We start from the raw sequence: 26475 nt of genomic DNA on the forward strand, positions 1-26475 counted from the left end.
ACATACATAAGAGTTTTTTGTTGGTTTTATGAAGAAAATAGGACATATATTGTTTTTTTACGGATAAATACGAGAAAATATTAGTAAGTGTTCAAAAAATCCATTTTCTTAGCTAGTGGTGCGAGAGAACCTTAGAGTTTCATGGCAGAATAGGAAAAAAATACCTAAAATAAAAACTAGGTGAAAACATCGATTGCAAGCCAGAGGCGCCGCGGAAGCTCATTGCAGCACGTTGCATTGCAATGCACTGCATGTTGCAATAGCACTTATTTACTATTCTTTCATCAGATTCTTACATATACCAAAAGAAAGGAAAAATGACAGAATAAAATAAGCCAAAATAAAAAAAAAAACAGGTCGAGTTTGTATGTTGCCAGATTGCAGTTCGATACTTTCAATTCTAGCTCCGTGATTAGGTAATCTACACTTTGTCCTGCTGCTACATCCTGTCCCGCTACACCGGCACCCTGAGCAGGCACAGCATCAACACAGGGGATTGTTAAAACCATTACACCTTGCTTGTACATTTATTCAAATAATGTTATAATTTACATTTTATATATATATATATATATATATATATATATATATATATATATATATATATATATATATATATATATATATATATATATATATATGATGCAAGTTTAATTTATTTTACGTTCGTCACAAAGTTTTTCTTTTCCTTGCCCAAGTTCACACAGGAATACTGTCAGTGATAGGCATTCTCCTGAAAAAAAAACCATATGATATAATATAATATAATATAATATATTTATATATATATATATATATATATATATATATATATATATATATATATATATATATATATATATATATATATATATATATATATATATATATATATATATATATATATATATATATATATATATATATATATATATATATATATATATATATATATATATATATATATATATATATATATATATATATATATATATATATATATATATATATATATATATATATATATATATATATATATATATATATATATATATATATATATATATATATACACACACACACACACACACACACACACACACACACACACACACACACAGATTCTCCCTAAAACCCTGTCACAGAGATTCACCCTCAATCCACCTTTCCCTCCCCCACACTGTGTGTGTGTGTGTGTGTGTGTGTGTGTGTGTGTGTGTGTGTGTTTGTAGAGATATATGTAGAGAGAGAGAGAGAGAGAGAGAGAGAGAGAGAGAGAGAGAGAGAGAGAGAGAGAGATGGATAGATAGATATAAATAGATAGATAGATAGATAGATAGATCAATATATATATATATATATATATATATATATATATATATATATATATATATATATATATATATATATTTATGATATATGTAGAGAGAGAGAGAGAGAGAGAGAGAGAGAGAGAGAGAGAGAGAGAGAGAGAGAGAGAGAGAGAGAGAGAGAGAGAGAGAGAGAGAGAGAGAGAGAGAGAGAGAGAGAGATCAAGTAATGGATGGCTTACTCTTTTTATTTTGCAGAGCCCTTTTCAGTAAGCCGCGAATTTTGGAAATTCAACCGCTATTGTGCGAATCGCCATAACTCCCTTATTTCTGGGTCTACAGAAAGGTTTTTGGTTTCACTCTACGGCAAAATAAAAGGGCTATATTAAATAAATTAATAAATAAATTAATAAAATAAATAAATTATCAAAAAACGACTCTGAAAAAAACAGTTTTTGAGTTCCCAACCATGAAACCCACTCATATTTTGAGAATTAAAAAAAAAACTATTTAACAAATGATTTAGTCCTGCCAATGTGCTTTCCAATATGGTGCATAACATTTCTCTACTTCTAGTAGTTTCCTCGCTAGAACTCGAAACGTAAATCCTATCGAGAACGGTTTTGATTGATGAACTCCAGACACTTTGCCGTTTTTGTCTAGTGTGGCCTTGGTATTGCGTCTAGAAGACTAATTTTACATGTCGCCCATCTTGGCAATGTAGTCTGACCAATTCGAATGAATTTTTGATAGCTTGATTCTAAGTTCGTCTTCGAGCCGTCACAAAATAGTCTGATTTGGACGCGTCCTAGTTTTTTTATTAAAACTGTTTTATTTATATAATACTCACCATTTTTTTCCTGATTATTAATATGTAGAGCATCATGTATCGCGACGAACATTCGCCGAGTCCGACTCATTTAACGCGCCGCGACGAAAAATCTTCCACGCCACAAAAATTAATATATCTGCATTAACATTCATATATGAACACTTCAATATGTTGACTAACTTGTATTAAAACCATTTTAACATATATGAATAAAAAAGTTACTATTTTTTTATAATCATTTCACTATATAAATCTACTTATATTAAGGGCCTTTTTTATACATGATATTTTTTTAGTATTCATCCATATCTCTTCTCATTTATGATCAATACATTTAATTTGCTTTCTTTTGGTACCAAACATATATATATATATATATATATATATATATATATATATATATATATATATATATATATATATATATATATATATATATATATATATATATATATATATATATATATATATATATATATATATATATATATATATATATAAATATATATATATATATATATATATATATATATATATATATATATATATATATATATATATATATATATATATATATATATATATATATATATATATAGTATCAAAATAAAGCAAATTAAATATATTATTCATAAATGAGAAGAAATATGGTTGAATACTAAAAAAATAAGAAATAACATGTATAATAAGGCCCTTAATATAGGTTGATTTATATAGTGAAATGATTATAAAACAATAGTAACTGTTATATTTAGATATCTTAAAATTGTTTTAAGACAAGTTAGTGAACATATTGAAGTGTTCATATATGAATTTTTATGCAGATATATTAATTTTTTTGTGGCGTCAGGAAGGTTTTTCGTCGCGGCGCGTTAAATGAGTCAGACTCGGCGAATGTTCGTCGCGATTTCTGGTCGAGCTCGAGCGAAAATTACTGAAGCTAAGAAGGTGTGCTTTGGGGCAAATGAAAGCTCTTTTAATACAGATTAATAATCAGAAAAAAATAATTGGAAGGCCTTAAATAAATAAAAATGTTATAAGCAAAAAACTAGGACTTGTCCAAATCGCGCCAAAAGGGCCGAAAAACATGCTATTTGGGACGGCTCGACGACGAATTTGGAATCGAGATATCAAAAAATTCTTCGATTTACTCACACTACATTGCCAAGAGGGGCTACATGCCACACATTACAGCCTTTTAAAGGCAATAGCAAGGCCACACTAGACAAAAACGGTCTAGACTACTGGGAGTAGGTAGCTGTTATGCACCATAGTGGAAAGCACATTGGCAGGGCTAAATCATGTGTTAAACACGTTATTTTGACATTCTCAAAATATGAGTGGGTTTTAAGGTTGGGAACTCAAAAATAGTTTTTTTTCAGAGTCGATTTTTTGCGAATTTATTCGATTTGTGACCCTTTCGAGTCGGTTTTTGAGCCCGGTCGCTAATTAACATAATATAGCCCTTTCATTTTGCCGTCGATTGATGTAAAAATCTTTTCTGTAGCCCCAGAAATAAGGGAGTAATGGTGATTCGCACCAAAGCGGTTGTTTGCCAAAATTCGCTGCTTAATGACAAGGCTGGGGCAAGTGTCCGTTCCATAGGATAGAGTTCACTGATATATATATATATATATATATATATATATATATATATATATATATATATATATATATATATATATATATATGTGTGTGTGTGTGTGTGTGTGTGTGTGTGTGTATCTATCTATTCATCTGTCTATCTATATCTATCTATCTATCTATCCATCTATCTATATATCTATTAATCTATCCCTCTATCTGTCTATCTATCTATCTATATATGTATATATATATATATATATATATATATATATACATATATATATATATATATATATATATATATATATATATATATATATATATATATATATATATATATATATATATATATATATAATTCTCACACACACACACACACACACACACACACACACACACACACACACACACACACACACACACACACACACACACACAGACAGAGAAGGATTTGGAGGAGGAAGAGGAGTATGAAAAGGAAGAGCAGGAGGAGGAGGAGGAGGAGGAGGAGGAAAAGTGAGGCTATTAGGTCTTTCTCCTGCTTTGAAGACAATGAACAAAGAAGAGAGAGAGCCTTTCTCCATTTCTAATTCTGCATATTAGAAATAGTCTGTATAGTATTAAATCTAAAAACAGTAAGGATAAGAGTAAAATATAAGTCACGCGTTTAATGACATAGTTACCCATCACTTGTGACCAGGCCAGTCCCCCCAGCACCCCCGTTCTCGCCGCGCGCGCTTATTGGTCCTAATTTCTCCCTATGCCGAACAAAACGAGACTTCGGGAATATGCCTCCCGGTGCTCCTCTTTACCGAAGTCGCTAAAGTTAATCTAATCTTATCTTCCGCTACTCGGCGACGGTTGAATATTGCCAGTGTGCACGCCAACCATCGGCCACCGTCACTTTTATAACTTTCCTGGTTAAGGATTATTTTACAGCTAGGGAAAAACAAGACAGTAACAGGTTTAATGACGGAAGTTTGCATGATTAGAGCTGTCAAATGTCTTTGGATCGGGCTGTATGTAGGCGTACTCTCAGTGGGGAGAAAAGTTAAATAGGAAAGGTTAAAAGTCAGAGACGAAATAGTTTGACCAGACGAGGTATCATCACGGAAGCACAGTTTATTAGTTCAATAATATAATTCTTCTGAGGACTGAGGCCAGAAAGGGCATAGAAAACATTCTCAAGAATTTTAATGACAAGCAAAGAAGTCAGAGGGGGAATGAGTAGGAGGAATATACCCTGAATCATCCAGAGTGGAATTTTTAGAGAAAGCTTGAGCGAAGAGTTCAGCCTTATAGTCAGATGTGACAGTGGTGTTACCATCAGGACTAAAAAGAGTTGGGAAATATGAATAAGTTAAATTGTTACCTGGACTAAGGACACCAGGACCAAAACACCTCTCAAGTATATAGCTAAAAGCAGAGTCTGATCTCGGGGCATGTGTAGTCCCCCCACTCAGTTGGGGACTCTGAAAATTTGATTTGGCAGGATTCCGGGTAGTAAATAATATACAGCTCTTGTTAAAGGTTAGTTCGAAAGCCCATTATGCTTTTATGACCTGTCACTTTATCTTGAACAAGTGCGTTTGAACGGAGCCTTTTGATCACGAGAACAAGTAGGAGGACTATATATACCTCCATCCCATGTACAATCACCTCCGGAATGCGCTGGTCACAAATAAAGAAGTTTGTGACCAGGAATCAGTGACCGTTTCACGGAAGATAAGAACCTTCCAACCCCAGGTCGCACCATTTTGCTGAAGCATAATGTCAAAACGACCGTTTCACCTTTGGGTTCAGAGGCCGTCCATTAGCGATAAGAGAAGATACGGTATTAAGACTGAGATCGGAGGAGCTTAAAGGGGCAGTTACAAATAGTTTGAGAGCGTAGAAGTGTTTTCAAAGAGATCCGGCATACGTAAAGGATGCTGAAGCAGGTGTTAAATTTTACTATGGAAAGCAAAATTGAAGGTTTGTTGACCAGACTGGTCAGTGAAGAAGGATCAAAGTCTAAGCTGGCGTTAAAAGTTTAAGTTTCTGCAAATGAATATTTCAGTAATGGGAGAGTGAGTCAAGAAGTTGGTTGGAAGGACACAAATGATGCGGACGTTAATTAGTGAAGAGAAAGTTATAAGAGCTATCAAGACACCTCTTAGGGTCGTAGCTCGAAATGGGTCATTTCGGTTCCCCTTCCCAGATGGGAACTCCTAAGTGGGTTTTATATTACACAATAAATTTTGAAAAATTCTAAAGACGTGATGTACATCGCTTGTATCCACTATGATGAAAAGTGAGATAATTTGTCATTATAGAACATGTTCAACAACTCTGGTGTTAGTTAAGACAAGAGCGAAACGGAGGTGAAGGTAACCCCGCCCACACCCGTCAGTCACGGGTGTGGGCGGGGTTACCTTCACCTTCATGTCCACAGTGCGGGGCTGGGGCGTCAGTTAATGGCCGCAGAAGTGGCCTCTGGCGCGGTAGCCTTTTAGCCCATCGGTGGTCTGGTCGGTATGCTGCCCTGCCTTCTAGTCAGAAGGCCCGGGTTCGAATCCTGGCACTAAGTGGTGTTCATTTGGGATGTTTTTCACTGTGTTAATACAGTTTCTCTAATGGAGAGTGAGGACACTGGTCGGTCCTTGATTGGGATGCAGCATCCCGTTCCCTCCGTTATGTCTCACCGAAACTTACGTATGTCTAGTGATGCCTATACCTTTTTCCCTTAAGACCTGTAGTACTGAACATCCCGAACGAGTAGTGGGTGTACCCCTCTCTACCGATCTCGGAAGTGTAAGTCCTAGAACGCGTTTATATCCACTTTGTCTAAAAAAAAAATCGTGCAGTAAGTGAGGCAGTCAGTGATCTTCCGAGTTTCAGTATATTCAAGGTGCCTGGTGTAAGGTAAGAGACCGGTTCTAAAGCGCTCCGGTCGCCCCCAAAACAAAATTAGGTTTTAGATGACCTCACTAGCGGAATATATAGGTTCCCGGCGGTTTTCCTTAGAGAGGTGGTACGCTCTCCGATCCTCATGTGTCGTGGGAGCACGACGTGTGGCAAGATTTCCATGAAATACCAGGTCATGGGTGTGACCTAAGCCTGGACTTCAGCATCTTTCCAAAGTGTTTTGTTCGGCGAATTAACAGCTTTTCTGCCGTAAGCCATAAGGAATGAGGTTACATAATCTCTGAGACAAAATCCACCGGCTATCCCAATAGCTTGGAATATTTAGGGTTTAGATGTTTTAGAGCTTTCGCTATTTATGTGTGTGTGTGTGTGTGTGTGTGTGTGTGTGTGTGTGTGTGTGTGTGTTTAATGAAATGGTGTATGAATTTTATACCATAGTTTTGTTAGATATATTTAAATCTAAATATCCTAAATATTATAATAAATTGTTAATCTGTGTCTTATGAGGTAATACAGTTGTACCAGCTATAAGCAAGAAAAAAATTCCGTAAAAATCCTGGAGTTGAAGGGGCCGTTGTTCTGAAGGTTCTGTACCCGGTTGAACCAAACAATAGGTGGCATTTAAAAGCTGGAGGCGCATCCAATAATTTATGAGGCCAGATTCTCCAAGTCGTCGTATTCTGTGAAAAGAAGAATAGACATAATAGTTTGGTGTGAAAGTATTTAGTTTATTAGGTCTGACAAATAATATCGACCATTAAGCTTGTTATCTTGCCATATCATATACATAATTGAGTATACAAGACGCCCCCCTTATAGCACTGGCCATGAACTAGTAGAACAAGGATCTAATGAAAAGAAAATGGGTCCGATGTCAAGTTTATTGAATTATAATATCAAAAGAGGCCCCCCGGTTATTGATAGCAGGTCAATCAAAGATATGTTTTCTAGGCATCAATCAAGTCGGTGTACAGTTGTGGACATAAGGGGCTGGGTATATTCTTGTAAATTCAATGTTCTTATCCACGCCTCTCCTCCATTCTCTCCATTCCCTTCCCCTCCTCGTCCCTGTTGTACTCATTAACCCTAAAACATCACCCGCGATAATGATCTTGTTTTGCGGTAAGCAGGGCACCTGCCCAGGCGAACTCGCAGGCGTACGGTCTTTTTCTTCCTAGCAGTGTTCATTTATAGTTATCTCATACAGCTGTCATGAAGGTGATTAACGCCTCCACGTCATACGACCAACCAACACACACACACACAAAAAAAAAAAAAAAAAAATATCACACCACCATTAGGGACTTAGGCCCACCTATCACCTCGACGCAATACACCCTCCCCCCACCCTTCCGCACCTCATTACTACCCGTTGTGCTGTATTCCTCCATTTTTGCATGTTGTAGATTTACAATTTTTTTGTAAATTTACAGCCTAAAGGCTGCTAAGGAATGAATAAACCATTTATTATTATTAGTATATTATAATTATTATTATTATTATTATTATTATTATTATTATTATTATTATTATTATCATTATTATTATCATTATTATTATCATTATTATTATTATTATTATTATTATTATTATTATTATTATTATTATTAGTAGTAGTAGTAGCACCAGTAACACACACACACACACACACACACACACACACACACACACACACACACACACACACACACACACACATTCCATGGACTTTCTCTACACCTTATACTAAAAAGCTTTCAGAAGTTCAATCAGGATTCTTCTCGTGCTGTCAAAGCTAGAGGGGCTGCTCACAAACGTTACCCAAGCCTCTGCACCCCTGATAATAATGATCTTTACAGTTCTGCCCGGAATCGTGCATCTACCACACTTAACTATAAAGGCTATTGTGTTATCTCACCTACTACAATCAACTTGTGAAGGAGGACAACGGTAACGCCGGCCCTGTGACGAGTGAGATAACAGCTCGCGCCTTAAATTAATCACTTCACATACACCACCTTAAAAATAACACTTAAAAACGGTTCACAATCGTGCCATCTCTTTTCTTCGACTTCCTAAAGAAATCCTTCACTAATATAAAATGCGACTTCCTTGCTTTTTCTAATTCTTCCAGATACTTCTGCTGTCTAGCCAAAACTATATCTAACAGTTTTACTTCTAGATTTTCCCTACTTCTGCTTAGTCCTGGTGTCCACCCAGCTATCATATATGTATGTAAAACTGAACTCTTCGCTCAAAAATTCTCTGACAATTTAAGGCTGGAGGATTTAGGGCATATTCCTGCTACTCATCCTTCCTCTGACTGCATTATGCCTCTTCTTGAAATTCTTAATACTGATGTTTGTATGCCCTCTCTGACATGCCTCCTCAGAAGGTTTGAAGACCTAATGGCCTCCTGTCGTTCTTTAAAAAAAAATGTATCTCCGTGCTGACACACAACCTGGTCAAATTCTCGTCTGTGTCTATCTTACAGCCACATGCAACCTCTGCGTAAGAAGGGTGACCGATCTAATCCAAACTATCATCCTACAAACTGTCTTTCTTGTTTTCCTACAGCTTCTAAAACAACCCTTGACAGGTAAATTTTCATTCGCCTATCAACTTCTGACCTCCCTGATACAAGTACGGGTCATGCAAGGGACGTTTAACTGGTGATTTTTTTTCTAGCTGACTCATCGTTATCTCCTCTTAGCCGTTTCGGTGAAAATTTTGCTGTTACCTTTGACATCGCGAAAGTTTTTGAGAGTCTGGCACAATTCTTTTCCTTAAAAACTATCATCCTACTTTCAAACCAATATATATATATATATATATATATATATATATATATATATATATATATATATATATATATATATATATATATATATATATATATATATATATATTGTACTGGAAGGCAGGTCTGGGGTCGTTTACATTGAAACAACCTTCTACATCCTCAGCGAGTCTGACAGACTTCTTATCCCTTCTCAAAAGGGTTCCAGTTCTTCGTGACAGGGTCTAGAATCAGTCCCAGTCGTTAAGCAGCCTGGGACCTCGACTCTATATCATCCAGTGTCACCCTCAAGGAAACTTCACTCCTAGACTTTGGACGCTCTTCAATACACTCCTCAGCCGCTTAAAGTTTAGCGTTTAAAGGTATCCCACAAAACCTCCAAGCATCAAGCATCTCAAACCAATTTGAGACTGCCACCGCATACTCCAAAACACACACCTAGTTCCTCAGTTTCTGAAGATGGAACCCGGAGTACTGCATCTTTTGAATTTCCTAGACTCGATGCATATCCTCATGTTGCACCAACAAGTCGGTAATGGGTCCCAAAGAACTCAGCACTCCGGAAACTACAGTTTTGAAGTATACCCAACGAGAATTAACGATAATGTGATCGATCTTTGCCACACCACATCTTTGCTATACCAAGCCAAGGGGCGAGGCTCGTGTCTCTGAAACCAGGGGCCATCAATCCTCATCCTTCTGGACTTAGGGAGGTCCGAAGGAGTAAAGTGCTTACGTTTCCGGTGTCAGACCAGTGGAGACCAAAGCACAACTCGTAGCCCAAGACAGTGATTGCGTCATGTCGTTGGCGCTGGTCGACTATATGTAAAACATTTTTTTTTGTTTTTGCATTTTTGCCTGTGGCGCCGGTTGGCTTCCGTAGTACAGCCTGATGGTCGACCCCAGACCGTTGTGGCGCAGGCTAGGGTTTATAGTGATGCCATCTTGCATTGGTTCATGCTGCCTCTCGGAGCTCATCTTTGATCCTAGAATCTAGAGTCCGGGTTGATAGGTGGTCTTCTGGACAGTATGTGGGTCTTAAGCCACTCGGCGGTGACTGAAACAAAACAGCACCGGGCGGGGCGTAAATCCGCGTCGTCCTGGACGCGGCGCCGTCACCCTATCAACTCAGTCACCGATTGGCATAAAACATCTTTTTTTCTCCTTAACCCAAGAAAAGTAGCCCCGGATTCACGGAACTACTTGACGCTAGTGGAATCATAGTTCTGTATGGTTCTCACATTCTCACAACAACGGCGTACCTAGTAACTTCAAATTCCCTCCTGACGTGCTAGAAGAGCAGACTGTCGCGTCCTGCTCGTTGTTGTTCGTTTGGCTGTGGGAAAGCCGGAGTTAGTGATAAAGTGTATAGTGGGCATCGGGTTTTTTTCTTATCAGATAGTGCTGGTAGTGTTATCAATGTTATACGCTGTGTCCAATGCCTCTCAAGATGACCTTGGAAGACATGATTCAAGTGTGTAACCTGCCAACAAGCTGTGAAATTACTACATCATCTGGGGCAACTGTGTGTGGGGCTGATCTTTTTTTTTACAACAAAGGAGACGGCTCAAGGGCAACAACAAAGCGTAGAAAAAGCCAAAAGATAGGTCAGTTTCGGGTGGAGAGGTGTCTAGATACACTCTTCTTGAAAGAGGTGAAGTCATAGGCAGGAGGAAAGGCAGACGAAGGAGGGCTGTTCCAGACTTTACCAGTGTAAGGGATGAAAGAGTGAAGATACTGGTTAACTTTTGCATAAGGGGTTTGGACAGTATAGGGATGAACTAGAGTAGAAAGTCGAGTGATGCGGGGCCGCGGCAGCGGGGGAGGCATGCAGTTAGCAAGTTCAGAAGAGCAATCAGCGTGAAAATATCGATAGAAGATAGGAAAAAAGGCAACATGGCGGCGGAATTTAAGGGGTAGAAGACAATCATTAAGATGAAGAGAGCTGATGAGACGAAGAGCCTTAGACTCCACTCTGTCCAAGTGAGCTGTGTGAGTGGAGGCCCCCACACGTGAGATGCATACTCCATACGAGGGCGGACAAGGCCCCTGTTTTTGGATAGCAAACGTGCGGGGGAGAAGAACTGGCGGAGACGATACAGAGCGCCCAACCTCGAGGAAGCTGATTTAGCAAGAGAAGAGATAAGAAGTTTCCAGTTCAGATTTTGGGTTAAGGATAGACCGAGAATGTTTAGTGTTGAAGAAGGTGACAGCTGGGTGTTGTTGAAGAATAGGGGATAGGTGATTGGAAGATTGTGTCGAGTTGATAGGTGGAAAAATTGGGTTTTTGAGGCATTGAAAGACACATGGTTTCTTTTACCCCAATAGGAAATGATAGTAAGGTCTGAGGTTAAGCGTTCTGCAGCCTCCAGTCTGGAGTCTTCTAATTCCTGTTGAGAGGGTCTTCTGTTGAAAGAAGTTGAATAATGCAGAGTGGAGTCATGAGCGTATGAGTGGATAGGAGAGTTTGTTATGGAAAGAACATCATTGATGAATAACAGGAAGAGAGTGGGTGATAGGACAGAGCCCTGTGGAACACTACTGTTGATAAGTTTAAGGGGAGAACAGTGACCGTCTACCATGGCAGAGACAGAACGGCCGGAAAGGAAACTGGAGATAAAGGATCAGAGAGAAGGATAGAAACCGTAAGAGGGCAGTTTAAAAAGCAAAGATATGTGCCAGACTCTATCGAAAGCTTTCGATATGCCTAGCGCAACTGAGAAAGTTTCACCGAAACGGCTAAGAGAGAATGACCAAGAGTCATTTATGAGAGCAAAAATATCGCCACTAGAACGCCCCTTGCGGAACCCATACTGGTGATCAGATAGCAGATCAGAAGTAGAAAGATGCTTTTTAATCTTCCGGTTAAGGATTCATTCAAAAGCTTTAGATAGGCAGGAAATTAAAGCTATGGGGCGGTATTTTGAGGAATTGGAACGGTCACCCTTCTTAGGCACAGGCTGTATGAAGGCGTACTTCCAGCAGGAAGGAAAGGTAGAAGTTGATAGGCAGAGGAGAAAGAGTTTGACCAGGCAGGTCGTCAGTACAGAAGCACAGTTTTTTAGGAAAATAGGAGGCTGTCCATCAGGTCCATAAGCCTTCTGAGAGTTGAGGCTAGAGAGGGCATAGAAAATCCGGGACTTTATCTAAAAACAAATATTCACCTAAAAAATTAATTTATCTTAATAAGTGCTCATCTACAAGGGCCACTGTATATTCATAGAAAATAAAATGAGGAAAATATGTTTTTGTAGGGGTAGGCCAATCTGGATAGGTAGCGCAGCGCACTCAATACCCTCCCCCAAGCTGTATGCTTTCTTCCCCGCTTTCTGAAATAGACAAACAGGACGCAGAGAAATACGATTCTGTCTACGTGGAAATAACCGCAAATAACAAGAAACTAACACTTGCAACCGTATACAGGCCTCCGAAATAACAGGCAGCCGATGACACTGCCCTCTACGAAGAGATTCACTCTGTTACACAAAGCAAGGAAGCAATTATGATTGGGGACTTTAATTGCCCTAACATTGACTGGGGACTGATTACTGGAGATCAAGAGGGTAACAGGCTTATAGAAATGGTGGAGGATTCGTTCCTCACTCAAGTTGTAACTAAACCAACAAGAGAAAACAATCTGCTGGATCTGGTATTAGTAAGCGACCCCGACCTCATTCGCGACTGTACAGTTGGTGAGAAACTTAATGGGTGCGATCACCACTTAATCCGTTTTAATATCAATATATGTCACAAACTCGTAGATAATCCGTCAGTGATACCAGATTACAAAAAAGGAAATTTCAACTTAGCCCGTGCGCTGCTTCCCCCTACGACCTGGGACCAACTTGGCATCACCGACAATACAATCGACAACGCGTGGAACGTCTTCAAAGATAAACTGTTGCAAGTAGAGAAGGCTACAGTGCCTACGAAATCCAGGCGAGTAAATGGGGCCATAGATCCACCGTGGATGACCAGATAAATAAAAGGGGCAGTGAACCTAAAAAAAAGGAATTATAATTTGATGAAAGAGAATGCTACGGCCGAAGCCAGCACACAGTACCACAACAGCCTCAGAGCTTGTCGCAGCCTTATTCGGAGTAGCAAACGCAACTATGAGAAGCAAATAGCGCGCGAAATCAAAACTAACTCCAAGAAATTCTTCACGTACATAAGATCGAAAAAGAAAGTAAAATCCAATATTGGTCCCCTGACAGACGAGACTGGATCTGTAACTCAGGACAATAAACAGATGGCCAGAATCCTCAATAGTAACTTCGCATCCGTATTCACAGTCGAGGACATCGAAACCATTCCCGAGGGTCCTGACCCGCCGAGTGAGATCACGCCTCTGGAAATTGACTCAATATGCGACCAAGAAGTAAAAAAGTACTTGGACAAACTCGACACGAACAAATCAACGGGACCTGACAGTTTGTCCCCGCGGTTATTAAAAGAGCTTAAACAACAAATACTTCAACCACTCACTAACATATTCAACCGGTCAGTTCAACTAAACAAGGTCCCAGAAGACTGGAAGATGGCGAACGTAACACCGATTTTCAAAAAAGGAGACAAAAGCGTTGCATTGAACTACAGGCCCATAAGTTTGACATCAGTGGCAGGTTAAATACTCGAAAAGATTATTAGAGATAAACTTGTTAAGTTTCTAGAAAACAATAATATAATCTCCGACACCCAGCATGGTTTCAGAAACAAGCGCTCCTGCCTAACGAATTTATTAGACTTCTTCCAAGGTATATATAAGAACTGGGATGCCCACATTCCCAGTGATGTTATATACCTGGACTTTCAGAAAGCCTTCGACAAGGTACCGCACGAGCGACTCCTTAAGAAACTGCACTCGGCGGGCATCGGAACCAATCTGATCGCGTGGATAAGAGATTGGCTCACCGACAGAAAACAACGAGTACTACTCAACGGACAGCCTTTCGATTGGCTACCAGTCACTAGTGGAGTGCCTCAGGGGTCAGTGCTGGAACCCATCCTCTTTATCATATATATCAATGACCTAGAATCAGGACTGAAATCCACAATATCGAAATTTGCAGATGACACCAAGGTGGGTGGAGATGCCCTCACAAAGACCGACTGCGAAATCATTCAGAAAGACCTCAATCACATTATCGAATGGTCGGAAAAATGGCAAATATCTTTTAATGTTGACAAATGCAAAGTCATGCACATTGGGTCCCAAAATAGTAACCATACATACATCATGAATGGGAGACCTCTGCAAGCGATGCAGGAGGAAAAGGATCTTGGAGTCACTATCAGCAGTGACCTGAAACACGCGAATCACTGTAAAAAAGCATACAACAAGGCCAACATTATGCTCGGGTTCATAGCGAGGAACTTCGAGTGTAATACACCAGACGTGATGCTATCCTTGTATAATTCCATGGTAAGACCGCACCTCGAGTATGCAGTGCAGTTCTGGTCTCCCAATTACAGAAAGGACATTGCTCTACTGGAAAGGATTCAGCGACGCGCCACAAAGATGATTCCAACCTTCAGGGCTCAACCGTACGAGGAACGACTCAAGCGACTCAATCTCTTTACATTGGAGAAAAGACGCCTACGAGGGGATATGATTCAAGTCTTCAAGTATCTAAAAAAGTTCAATAACGTCGATTACTCCAAATTCTTTGAACTGCAAACCAACTCAAGAACTAGAAATAACGGTTTACCCATTCAGTCGAGTCGATGTAACACAGACATTGGAAGGAGTTTATTTTCAAACCGAGTCATCCGCCACTGGAACAATCTTCCCTCAGAAGTAGTAAATGCGAATACCATCAACTCCTTCCAATATAGAATCGACCGTCATTTCGCTGCGTCGGGAGTAAACTGAATAACGAGGGGCTTCCATCTGCTCCTCAATATCGAGGTGCTTTCATCTGCTCACCAAGCCCCAAGTGGCGGTCGAGCAGACTAAATCACCCAAGCGGGCGACCTCGTAATGAGCCAATAGGCTTTCTGTTGCCTGCATTTCCATGTTTCCATGTTTCCATGTTTCTCTCCATTGAATGTGCCAAACCCTGAGGACAGGTTGGCAAGGCCTCCGTGATTGATGGGGGCGTAGGACAGCGAATTCGTCAATAAAAGCATATTGCATCCAGCACTTTGATAGCTCTAGGGACGGAGGGGAGCACTTGCCCCACCAATCTCACAATACTCCTTTTCCAGGGGATCGCCAAGGTGGAACAGCCACGCTCGGGGTTAACCTCTGGTAGGCTCTCCGTACGCATGCATATAATATCCTGAGCCCTTCTGATCAATAGCAACTACTCAATCAATTAGCTGAACTCAGGAGCTGGACAGAGTGGGCTCTCAGAGACGAATAAACCTGATAACAGAAAGATCAGTAGTTAGGGTTATACATACTACTTGACAAGCCAGCGCGATGGTGCATGTCTCAGAGGAGTAGCTATGGCAATTTCTAGCCAACTGCAGTCCTATGTTGTTGGGGTTAATTCAGTTCATGAGCGTATGACGCTGGTGAGGTTGAAACACACATGGGGCTTCATATTTATCATAGCAGTTTACGATCCTACAGAGATGTGTGAACTTAAGGAGAGAGAGTTGTTCTGCGCCAAGCTCGACTTTATAGTCGACCTACCTCCGTGACACGCTCATTATTTAACCTTAAAGTGCATCTACTGCTAGAGAGAGATGGACACGATTTATATGTGTGTGTCTCAAGGCTCTGGCACCAGACACACAAACACTTCTTTCTTCCTGACCTTTACACAGTCCAAAAGGCTGATGGCTGCTGCTTCTTGGTTCCAGAGAAGCGAACCGCACCCCTGGAGTTGGTACAGCTGTAGGGTTTTCCAGAGTGATTAATCTTTTTACGACTGACCATACTTTTTTTGGAAAACAAGATGCAACACTCTGAGGTTCCATCCTGAGAAACTGAGGGACCTGGCGAGTGGTCAGGAGTATACAGCGGTAGTCTCAAATTGGTTTGAAGTGCACCGAAATCTAGAGGATAGTGAAGAGTTGTGGAATACCTTTAAGTGAACCTCTTAAAACTGCAAAATAGTTTATTAGTAAGCGTCTAAGGGCTAGGAGTGGAATAGCCTCGCAGGACACGTTAGATAATAGAGAGGAGAGGGGTGCTGCTAGGCTAGCTAGGGACTCTGGGCGATACAGGACTCTCTCACGAAGGACTATAACCCTTCTAAAGAACGATAACGAGAGCTATGTTAGAGGTATCGCTGAGGAAGTCGATGCTTGTCTAAAATCAAGCGACCTTAGACCTGCCTTTCATGCTCTAAAAAATCAATCAATTAGGGGAGGCATACACCAAGGGGTGCGTTGCCTCACCCACCCTACGACGCCAAGTCTGGGGTTCCTCCGGGCAAGTCTCCAAGTCTCTGTGGGCATCCCCATGGCCTCCTCCGCTCAGGATGGTCTCTTACAGAGAAAACCCGATGAGCAGGGTCGGCTTCTGTGTAGCTTGCCATATGCCCGTATAGCCGAAGTTGGCGTTGACGGACTATTCAGGTAATATATGTCAAATCAGTCTCACGGAGTAGTCGCCGGTTTGACACAGTCTTTCCAGCGAAATCTTATGATTATGCATAGCCTATTATTACCAAAGGCATCAATCCGCCTCTCCAAATCCCTACTTAGTGTCCATGTCTAACAGCGGTAGTGTAAAACAGGAAGGACAAGGAACTTGAAGATCCGGATTTTTGTTCTTCTACATAGGTATCGAAAACGCCATATACTGAGCGAGTCCATAACACCGTGACCCAGGCCAATCCGCCGAAAGAGTTCCTGGCGAGACCCACAGTTGTGGAACTACGGTTAAATTTTCCAAGATGTCAACAAGTATGGCCAGACTACCGTTTCATCTAGCAAGCCTTCAAACACCTGCATCTTGGTCCTGACCAAGGAGAACTGAAGTCCCAAGGGCCTCGCTTCCTCGTTCAGTGCCTAGAGAGCCATTATCAAAACCTCCACTCCGCAATGATTACAGCATCATCGGCAAAAACAAGGACAGTGACCCTGGTGTTGCCAATAGATGCTCCACAATGACTCTGGTCCACAACTCTGTCCGTCCATACAAGTGTTGAAAAGCGATAGGACAAGGACACAACCCTGCCTCACTCACGAATTCACGGGAAAGAAACTGGACAAGTCCCACACCCTACAATTCACAGCATTCTGTCCCAGAGTACAAGCCAGTAGCAAACCAATAGTCCTTGCAGGAATCCCTCGGAGTCACAGGAGATCCCAGAGTGCCTCGCGATGCACTGAACCAAACGCCTTCTTGAGACCGGCATAGGCTGCAAACACTCCCTGTCGAGTCTCACGTCGGCGTTTCACCAGTTCGCGAAGCGCTAGGATACGGTTAATTGTCGACTTACCAAACGTGAACTCAGACTATTCAGGTCTCTGCATCTTCAGCAGCTGCCTGCGAATCCGCAACATCAATAGGTGGGTAAGCACCTTGCCTGAGCAGTGTAATACCGTATTAGTTATAGCAGTCTTGACGGTCCCGCTTCCCTTTCCAGATAAGGACGACCAGCCCTCTTCCAGTCAGGAGGAATGGTACCAGATTGCCATACGGCAGTCAAGACCGCTTTGAGCAGCTCCGCACTTATGTTACAGGTGTCAGGTTCCTTTCCGCCCCTCAACTTTGCCACAGCCTCTCTGACCTCGTCAAGAGATGGTGGACTTTCGTCGATGGGTGGATCAGCATCCGCCGCCTGCAACCCTGCAACTGGAAGCTGCCCACTCGGAAGGTCCGCCGCTTACAGCTGCACAAAGTACTCAGTCTACGTAGCCCTCTGCCCATGTAATTCAGATATGAGGCAGCTGTCAGCTATTCGGATAGTGCTCAACAGAGAGTGAGACTTGGAGCGGTGCTTATTCAGGGCTCGGTAAGGAGGATGGAGATCATTCGCATTAAAATGTAACTCGACTTTCTCAGCGAGACTCCTGACATGCCTCTCCTCAGGAGAGCTCTAGTTATACGCAACAGAGCCCTGTATTGGTCTCGATTCCCAGCAAGTCTGGCAGTGCGACTCTCCTCGATATTCTCCAGCGTCTCTGCCTAGGTAAATCCATTCTTAGCTCTCTGAAAAAGCTCTACTCCTGATATATATCTCAGACGATTACTGTCAGAGCGGCTGATGGGCAGATACTATCAGATACGAATGAGTACCGTGCTCTTTAGGCCGAGTACATTAGGCAGTTTTACAAGGCAGACCCTCCAAGTAGACAGCTCCCTCTAGCTAGGTTGGAGATGGTGGCTGTTGATCCATCAATAAACGATATTCCATCTCTTCTTGCGGAGGTGAGAGAGGTTGTGAGGAAATTGAAGAGTGAAAAGGTAATTGGGCTCAGTAATATCAGTGCATGCAGAAAAACTAAAAGCCGGGGGTGAAGCCATGATTCATGGGTTGCATACAGTGTTATCTGTCGTGTGGCAGCCCTCTTGACTTGAATAAAGGGCTGGTTGCCCAGTCTTGCAAGGGAAAGAAGACCGACAGGACTGAAGCAGTTCCTGTATTATTACACTGTTCACTGTGCCGGGATAGTACGCGCTCATCTGCTGCTGATGTAAATTCGATCTTATCTGCTAAAAGTTTCACAGACCTGAGAAAGTATGGAGTCGTGCTCGGGAAGCCAACAATTGACCGGATCCTAGTAAGTTGTGTCCTTACGGAACACGGGCGTGAATTTCGACATGGGCTACTTGCAACAAATGTCAATCTCAATAAGGCTTTTGCCTACGTCCATCATTGAACACTATGGGTCATTCTGCAGACCCATGTAATCCCTCCGTTTATTATTTACCTGATGAGTGAGTAAGAGTGCTGTGATGTGTGAGGGAGGCGTTTCTGACCTCTTACCTGTTGATTCAGGAGAGACAGGGGTGTGTCCTTGCTCAGTCAATTTCAACGCTTGCATGGTCTGGGTATTAGGCAAAATTGATTATCAAAGTCGTTGCGGAGCATATGTTAACGACTTGAAGGTCATTGACCTTATTTTTGCTGATGATGCTGTACTTCTCACGGAATCGCATGAAGTCCTGGAGATGGCTCCCGAAGTGCTGAGGAGGCTAGCAATCAATCAATCAATGGAGGCATACGCCGAGGGGCTCGCCGCCTCGCCCACCCTACGACGCCAAGTCCGGGGGTCCCTCCGGGCGAGTCTCCATGCATGCAGGCCTCCTACCTATCACGAGTACTTCCCGGCAGTATCTATCGACGATCTATCGGCTAGCCTTCAGGAAACAGAGTTCTCCTGCGCCAAAACCAAGGTGGTGTCTGAAGTGGTAGCGTGCTGGGCCCATATTCAACACGTAATAGACGATGCGAGTTCGAATCCCCATGCTATCACCTCGGATTTTTCAGTCACGGCCGAGTGGCTTAAAACTACCCACATACTGTCCTGAAGACCACCCATCAACTCGGACTCTAGAGGAAACCGTCCAAGAATCAATAATGAGTTCCGGGGGGCAGCATGAGCCAAGAGAAGATGGCGCCACTATAAACACTTGCCTGCGCCATGACGGGCTGGGGCCGAATACCATCCAGGCCCCTCAAGCAAGCCTACCGGCGCAATAGGCGGAGACGTAAAAAAAAAAGTTTGAAGTCTTCCTGGATGACACAGTCCAGTTTGTCAATGTATGCTGTGATGATGTCGAGGTCACCAAAAGTTTCACATACTTCGGTAGTGTAGTGCATGTCATTGGTGGGTCTTTCAGGTAGTCACTCGACGGATCGGCCTGCTCCACGGTGTTATGAACTCGCTCAACAAGAGTACATGCAATGTAGATATATATGCAGGCTGTCAAAGATTCGAATTTTAAATAGCTTGTGTTCGCATTATTACTGTATGGCAGTGAGACATGGACACTGAATAACCTGGAGAGGCGTGTCATTGCATTTGGTACCAAAAGCCTTCGTAGTGTCATGGAGTATCTTTGGAATTACTTATCTAACCAGCGACTACGTTATGAAATTGTTACCAGCTTAGCCTGTGAACGCCACCGGTTCCATGGTTCCATGATTATACGGGATGTGTATACTGCTCATAGGGTTGTTTCCGTATAAGATAACCCTGAGTGAAGGGGGACAAGGGGTTACCTACGTTACTCATGGATGGTTGAAGTCGATCGATCCTGCCAGGACGGACTAGGGGTAGATCTGTTAGTTGCGTGTGACCTTGCTCCGGAAAGATCGTCGGAAGTAGAGGCGGCGAGTGAGTGAAGCGACGGGCCTCCGGGAGTAAACTTCCCATTAGTTAGTTAGGTGTTGGCTTCCATTTTATCTGCTGATGCGAGATAATAACCCCACTAAGCGGACCCCTAAGCAGACAATTGGTGTTTGCTATACTACGTCCAGCGGTGAGGCTCGGTTCTCAACAGCCCAATACGCTCACCAACTAGAGTAACCCCAACATTAGAGTAATGTAGTTTGCTAGAAATTGCTATGCTACTCTTTTGAGACGGGCACCATCGCTCTGGCCGATCAGTAGTAGGTATAACGCCCACTACTCATCTCCCCATTGTCAGGTCTCATGGTCTCTGAGAGCCCGACATTGTCCACTCTCACCCTCCTGAGTTCAACTGTTGATGGGGTTGTCGCTGATCCTCCTAAAGGCTCAGGATGTTTCAGCCACCAACACGGAGAGCCAACCGGAGGTTAACCCAAGGCATGGGTCTTGTTTTCACCAGCCTGGCTGTCCCCAAGAGGTGGTGGGTGTGGTTGGCGGGGCAGTGGTAATATCCATCTACTGTAGGCGTACAGCCAATAGCGGTTGTTTCTATATTGTCTTTAGATTTCATTATGCACAACTTTTAATAATTCACGATTTTTAACTTCTTATAATTTTACAATTTTATGCGGTAATTTTATTCGGCGCCACATAACCAGTGTAGTTGTGGCGCCATGAATTTAGACTAATCAATCAATCAATCAATCGTAACCCCCTTCTCAAGACCTGTGAGATTAATGGATGCCAGTCACGTTTTGAAGAAGAAATTACCCTTACTACGTCTCCACCCATCACTGATCCTTACAAGGGGGATCTGATCGTTGGGCTGATATGGCCAACAGCCCTAGGTGTAACAGTAGAGTATACGCAGCCACCGTCTGACACAGTTGTTCCCGCTTTGGCCATTGTCACGGAAATGCAGACTAGCCGATTGACCTTTCCGAGCCAGGATAGGTTGTCCGAATAAAGAAACAACAATAAAAAAAAGTTACTTGCCGCAACTACGCTATTGCTTAACCTCCAAGAATCACGTCTCCCAGCCTTTCAGGGAAGCCACACGCGGCAAACATGTGTGGGGAACTAAGGTTAAAGGCTTACCAACCCGTCCCCAGGGTTTTACACGACCAATGGAGGAGGAAGAAGAGGAAGGGTAGAAAACAGTTTGGAGTGGCTGGGTGCCGTGGATTACTCGTCCAGATAGGTCTGTCACTACCCTAGCCCTAGCATGCACCACTTGGCAAAAACGGCAGCTATGTCAGATTGCAACACTGATTATAATTAATGGTCCATACAGACGAGGTTGCACACATATAAATGCCTTATATAAATGAATGGCAACGTATTAAATGCGCATTCTTACGAGCACCGTAGACTACGACCATTAGCGACTTGCCACTGCGGGACTTTATCCATATATGATAATATTTTAAGTTATTTAACATAGTTACCAACACTTGATATTCACACACAGATAATATTCCTTCTTGTACCTGTGCAGCTATATCATTTACAAGAAATTAAACAATTACTAGCCTTAGCTTGTTAAACACATTACCATTTATGTAAATAACTCACCCAACTACCCCTGCGGTGTATGAACATAAGAACATAAGAACGTAGGAGTCTGCAAGGGGCCGGTAGGCCTGTACAAGGCATGTAATATATATATTATAATGCACATGTGAGTGTGTGCCTGTGTGTGTCTAAGCACAGGCTCAGTGCCTTTGCCAGGATGTTATGGAACACGTCAGAGCTGATGGCCGTGGGAACACATGCTGAGCTAACGCAAGAATCGGCAAATGATGACTTTCATCAGCAGTCATCAACCGGAAGCCACACCCTTCCGGACGAACCAACAAGCAAATAAAACGAGCGAACAACGCGAAGACGAGGAGAGAAGAAGACGGGAAGCGGGCGGTGCTCAGCCGCTCCTCTCGGGGTGTGGCTTGCTTATCTTCGTGCGACTCGCTCACATGGACTATTGTGTAAAACTGTTAATATAGTTAAAACTCATTTCACGCTTTTAATGTCCCTGTGAGAGAGATAACTGAAGTGAACTAAAGTGAACTTATAACGGCTACCGCTCGACCACACATCACTTAACTTGAAGGGCTATTGTGTTATCTCACCTTCTACAATCAACTTGTGAAGCAGGCCACGGTAATACCGGCCCTGTGACGAGTGAGATAACAGTTCGCGCCTTAAACTTAACACATAACATTAACCACGTTAAAAGTAACACTAAAAACTACTAACATAAAATGGTCAACAGCGTGGTTACGAACTACTCCGAATAGTTATATCTCTCTCAAACATAACTTCAGTGACAGTGTGTGGGGGCAGTGAACGGTATCGGACGCAGCAAGCAAATGCTGAGTGCTGACCAAAGCACACGGCTTTTCCTGCCCCGGTGAGTCGACTCAGCACGCAGCCGCACCCGAGAGTAAAGCCCCGCCCCGCCCCGCAACTCCACACAGCCCATAGTCTCCACTTAGGGGTCTCGTTACCTTTTTACCGTTCGAAACACCCCATCGTGTACCTACGACTCAGCCTGTCGTAGGTGCGCACTTTTCTTCGCCCGACAACTCGGACCTTTGGGGGTGACTGTGGTGGGTGTACATACTCTGCCCGCCACCCATCCCACCACCGCTACCAGACGACGGACGGCAGACCCTGCCACCCCGGCGATCCTGCCCTGCCACCGGCGAGGCGAAGGACGCGAGCGTGCTGAGTAGTGGGGAATCGAGTTGCGGTCTTCGAAGTATTTTTAACACATTTTATCTGACACTACATTGATACGGTTTCAGAAATTACACCACTTGTACCAATATTTCAGGTGAATTACTATTATTATGTTCACGTGTTTAGGCGTGTGGAGCCGTATCTAATTTTCTTTTTCAGCTGTTGATTTTTTTCTGGCGTGTGGATGTTTAATATTATTCCTGAATAACATTGTTGCGTATTTTTATGTATATTCACTCATTTTATTTTCTCCTTTCTTTTGTGTATTTTATTGCACAGTGGAGAAGTTTTGTCTTGCTAAACCTCACTCATTATTATTTTTCCTTTTTTTTATGCATTTTAGAAGGATCGAGGAGGAGTGAGCACATACTTAAAGGTGAATGATTATTACTTTACTTATTTTTGCAGCGATAATTTTTTTCTTTTACCATTTTACTCCTCATTTTACTAGTAACTCTTTTAATGGCAGAGAAACCAGACCCATAGTTACAAGCTCTCACCGAGGACTGTAAGGAGTGAGTAAAGTGACGTCAAGGATAACGGTAACTGTCATATAAAGAGTGGTAGCAGTCTTCAAAGGGTGCTTTCTCCTCCTTCTTTTAAGCTGCATGAGCAACTAAGAGGTATTTACTTACCTTACTAATCCCACAATGGCTTCTGCCCCTATTCACCCGCTAACAGCAACAGCAGTTAGGCCTTTCACAGGTAGTAAGGGAGGCAGCTTACTCGGCTAGGGACTTCTTGTTTCAAATTGAGATTGTGATGAACATTCCATTCGTGTCAGATCCGGGAGATAAAATATCTCTCAGCCGCTCGAGGGTCAAACCCGGAAACGGAAGGATTATGATGCGTTTCGGTCACTTTTTCTTGAAACATTTGGGGAAGATGGGCAACACAGCCTCATAAAGGGTGTAAATTTTGCTGTGGACACTGTGCAAACGAGTGGACTTTTTAACAGGCCAGTGGACGCCTATAGGCTGTCTACTGATTTGATCTCGTGTTTAAAACAAGGGAACTGGACAGATGGAGAAACCATTTCTGTAGCTATTGCTGGATAATTACTTGAATTCCTAGTGTACGTGATTGTCCTTAAAGTTCCTCTTTGAAGGAGTGAAGTATCCCTTGACTACAGCCCCACTGACAACCTGCACGATTTTGTCAGCCAACTTTTATGGCACTTAAAGTAATTTTGGGTCCTTTATGAAGCTTCTTTTGCCGTCGACACGTTCGTCGGGGAGGGGGGCCTTCGCGACCCTCTGACCTAAACCTTTTTGGATGTCACCAGCGGTAATAAAAAAAAAAATATCCTTGGTGTGTTCTTTTACTCATAGTTTATGCATAAAATAGTCAGATAAATAGGTGGACGGAAATTTGAGATTTACGATCTACTTTTTAATACACAATGGTGCATAGTGATCCTCCCCAAAGATTAGCGCCGGCTTGAGGTTCAGCCTGACGCTGCTTTGTCTATCTTTCCACCAAACGACTATAACCTGCATCCTCGCATTTACTAATTTATGTTTTGTTCCTGAGCTTTTGCCTGCATCTTTTTCATGCGAGGGGGGAGTGCTTGAGTAATACTTTTCACTCTAACCCTCTATTTTCTTTTATTGCTGAGTTGATGCAAAGCAGTCAGTCTTCTTAGTTTATATGGAGCCGTAATAACCGAGGGTGTAGACTAACATAGGCATAGGTACTTTTTAACCTTGAACCTCATGTGCTTCTGCTTGAAACAGACATTTTTCTCTGTAAAGACAGACTTAACTAAACTTGAGCAGATGTTGTCCCTAACTTTTATTGTAACCAGCATGTGGGAATTATTTTTGGCGTCACAGATGTCAGTCATCCACGTTCGTTACGATCGAGGGATAGGTGGAAATTTGTCTTTTTAATTTGATGTTTATTAATGCTGGAATTACTTTAATCAATTATGCTGGAGTTATATATTTCAGTGAGATTTGTTACAACAGTGATTTCACAACTTGGCGACAAGATTTTCTTTTATAGTACCGTAGACCTGAAAAACGGAGTATTAGGAGTTAGTGGTGCTGACTGCCGATGATTCTAAGGTTCTCCAGACTTGTCCTTGTTATCACATTGTAACTATTAGGAGACTCTATGGATAACATTACCTCTTTTCACACAACCTTATCTATTGTTGTAGATCCCGCCCGTCTCGAAGGCGTGACGAGGGTAACGACACTGGCAATTAATTGTCACGCAACGGATGAGTGTTTCTCTGCGACAGTTTTGTGTCCAGGTGTGATGCGAAGGTTCAGTGTGTAGCAGATCTTCTTCAAGGATTTTTCCTTTTTCTTTTTACTATTCCAAATAGCTCCATTACCATGTATCCTAATGACAGTTTAGTCAATTTATTTTTTCTAGGATGTGTCATGTACATAATATTTCAAGCTGTTATTTTGTTTTCACGGAATAGTACTCAACTTCCACGTCCATGACTCTAGCCCTGTTTACCTCAACCTGTATGTACATTACCCATTTCTTGTTACTTCCATGATTATTATCATTGGAATTTCCCTATGTTGTATCGTTAGGCGGGCTCTAACCTGTGTGGTAATCTTTAAAGCAACTGTGACAAGACCACGCTTAGCTAGTACACATTGCGCGAATTTAACATGGGTATGTGCAGTAATTTAAAGGTGGGGTGAGTCGCGGGGTCGCGACTTTTGGGGGACCAAGCGATGTAATGTATATATTATAATGTACATGTGAGTGTGTTACTGTGTGTGTCTAAGCACAGGCTCAGTGCCTTAGCCAGGATGTTATGGAACACGTCAGAGCTGATGCCCATGGGAACACATGCTGAGCTAACGCAAGAATCAGCAAATGATGACTTTCATCAGCAGTCATCAACCGAAAGCCACACCCTTCCGGACGAACCAACAAGCAAATAAAACGAGCGAACAACCCGAAGACGAGGAGAGAAGAAGACGGGAAGCGGACGGTGCTCAGCCGCTCCGCTCGGGGTGTGGGTTGCTTATCTTCGTGCGACTCGCTCACATGGACTATTGTGTAAAACTGTTAATATAGTTAAAACTCATTTCACGCTTTTAGTG

The 26475-nt window shown here is 42.1% G+C and overlaps 1 protein-coding gene across 1 annotated transcript in view; it reads right to left on the reverse strand.

Moving 5' to 3' along the window:
• Positions 1-643: 643 nt before the first annotated feature.
• Positions 644-26475, reverse strand: part of LOC126992487 (glutamate receptor ionotropic, kainate glr-3-like) — an 83850-nt gene continuing 58018 nt past the window's right edge. Inside the window, exons 8-9 of the mRNA XM_050851244.1 lie at positions 7138-7295; positions 644-733 (exon numbers count right to left, since the gene is read on the reverse strand). Coding sequence (XP_050707201.1) covers positions 651-733; positions 7138-7295 — 241 coding nt within the window. The 3' untranslated portion in view covers positions 644-650. The remainder of the gene's footprint in view (positions 734-7137; positions 7296-26475) is intronic.

Source organism: Eriocheir sinensis, unplaced genomic scaffold (genome assembly GCF_024679095.1).
Source record: "Eriocheir sinensis breed Jianghai 21 unplaced genomic scaffold, ASM2467909v1 Scaffold474, whole genome shotgun sequence".
Taxonomy (NCBI): Eukaryota; Metazoa; Arthropoda; class Malacostraca; order Decapoda; family Varunidae; genus Eriocheir; species Eriocheir sinensis.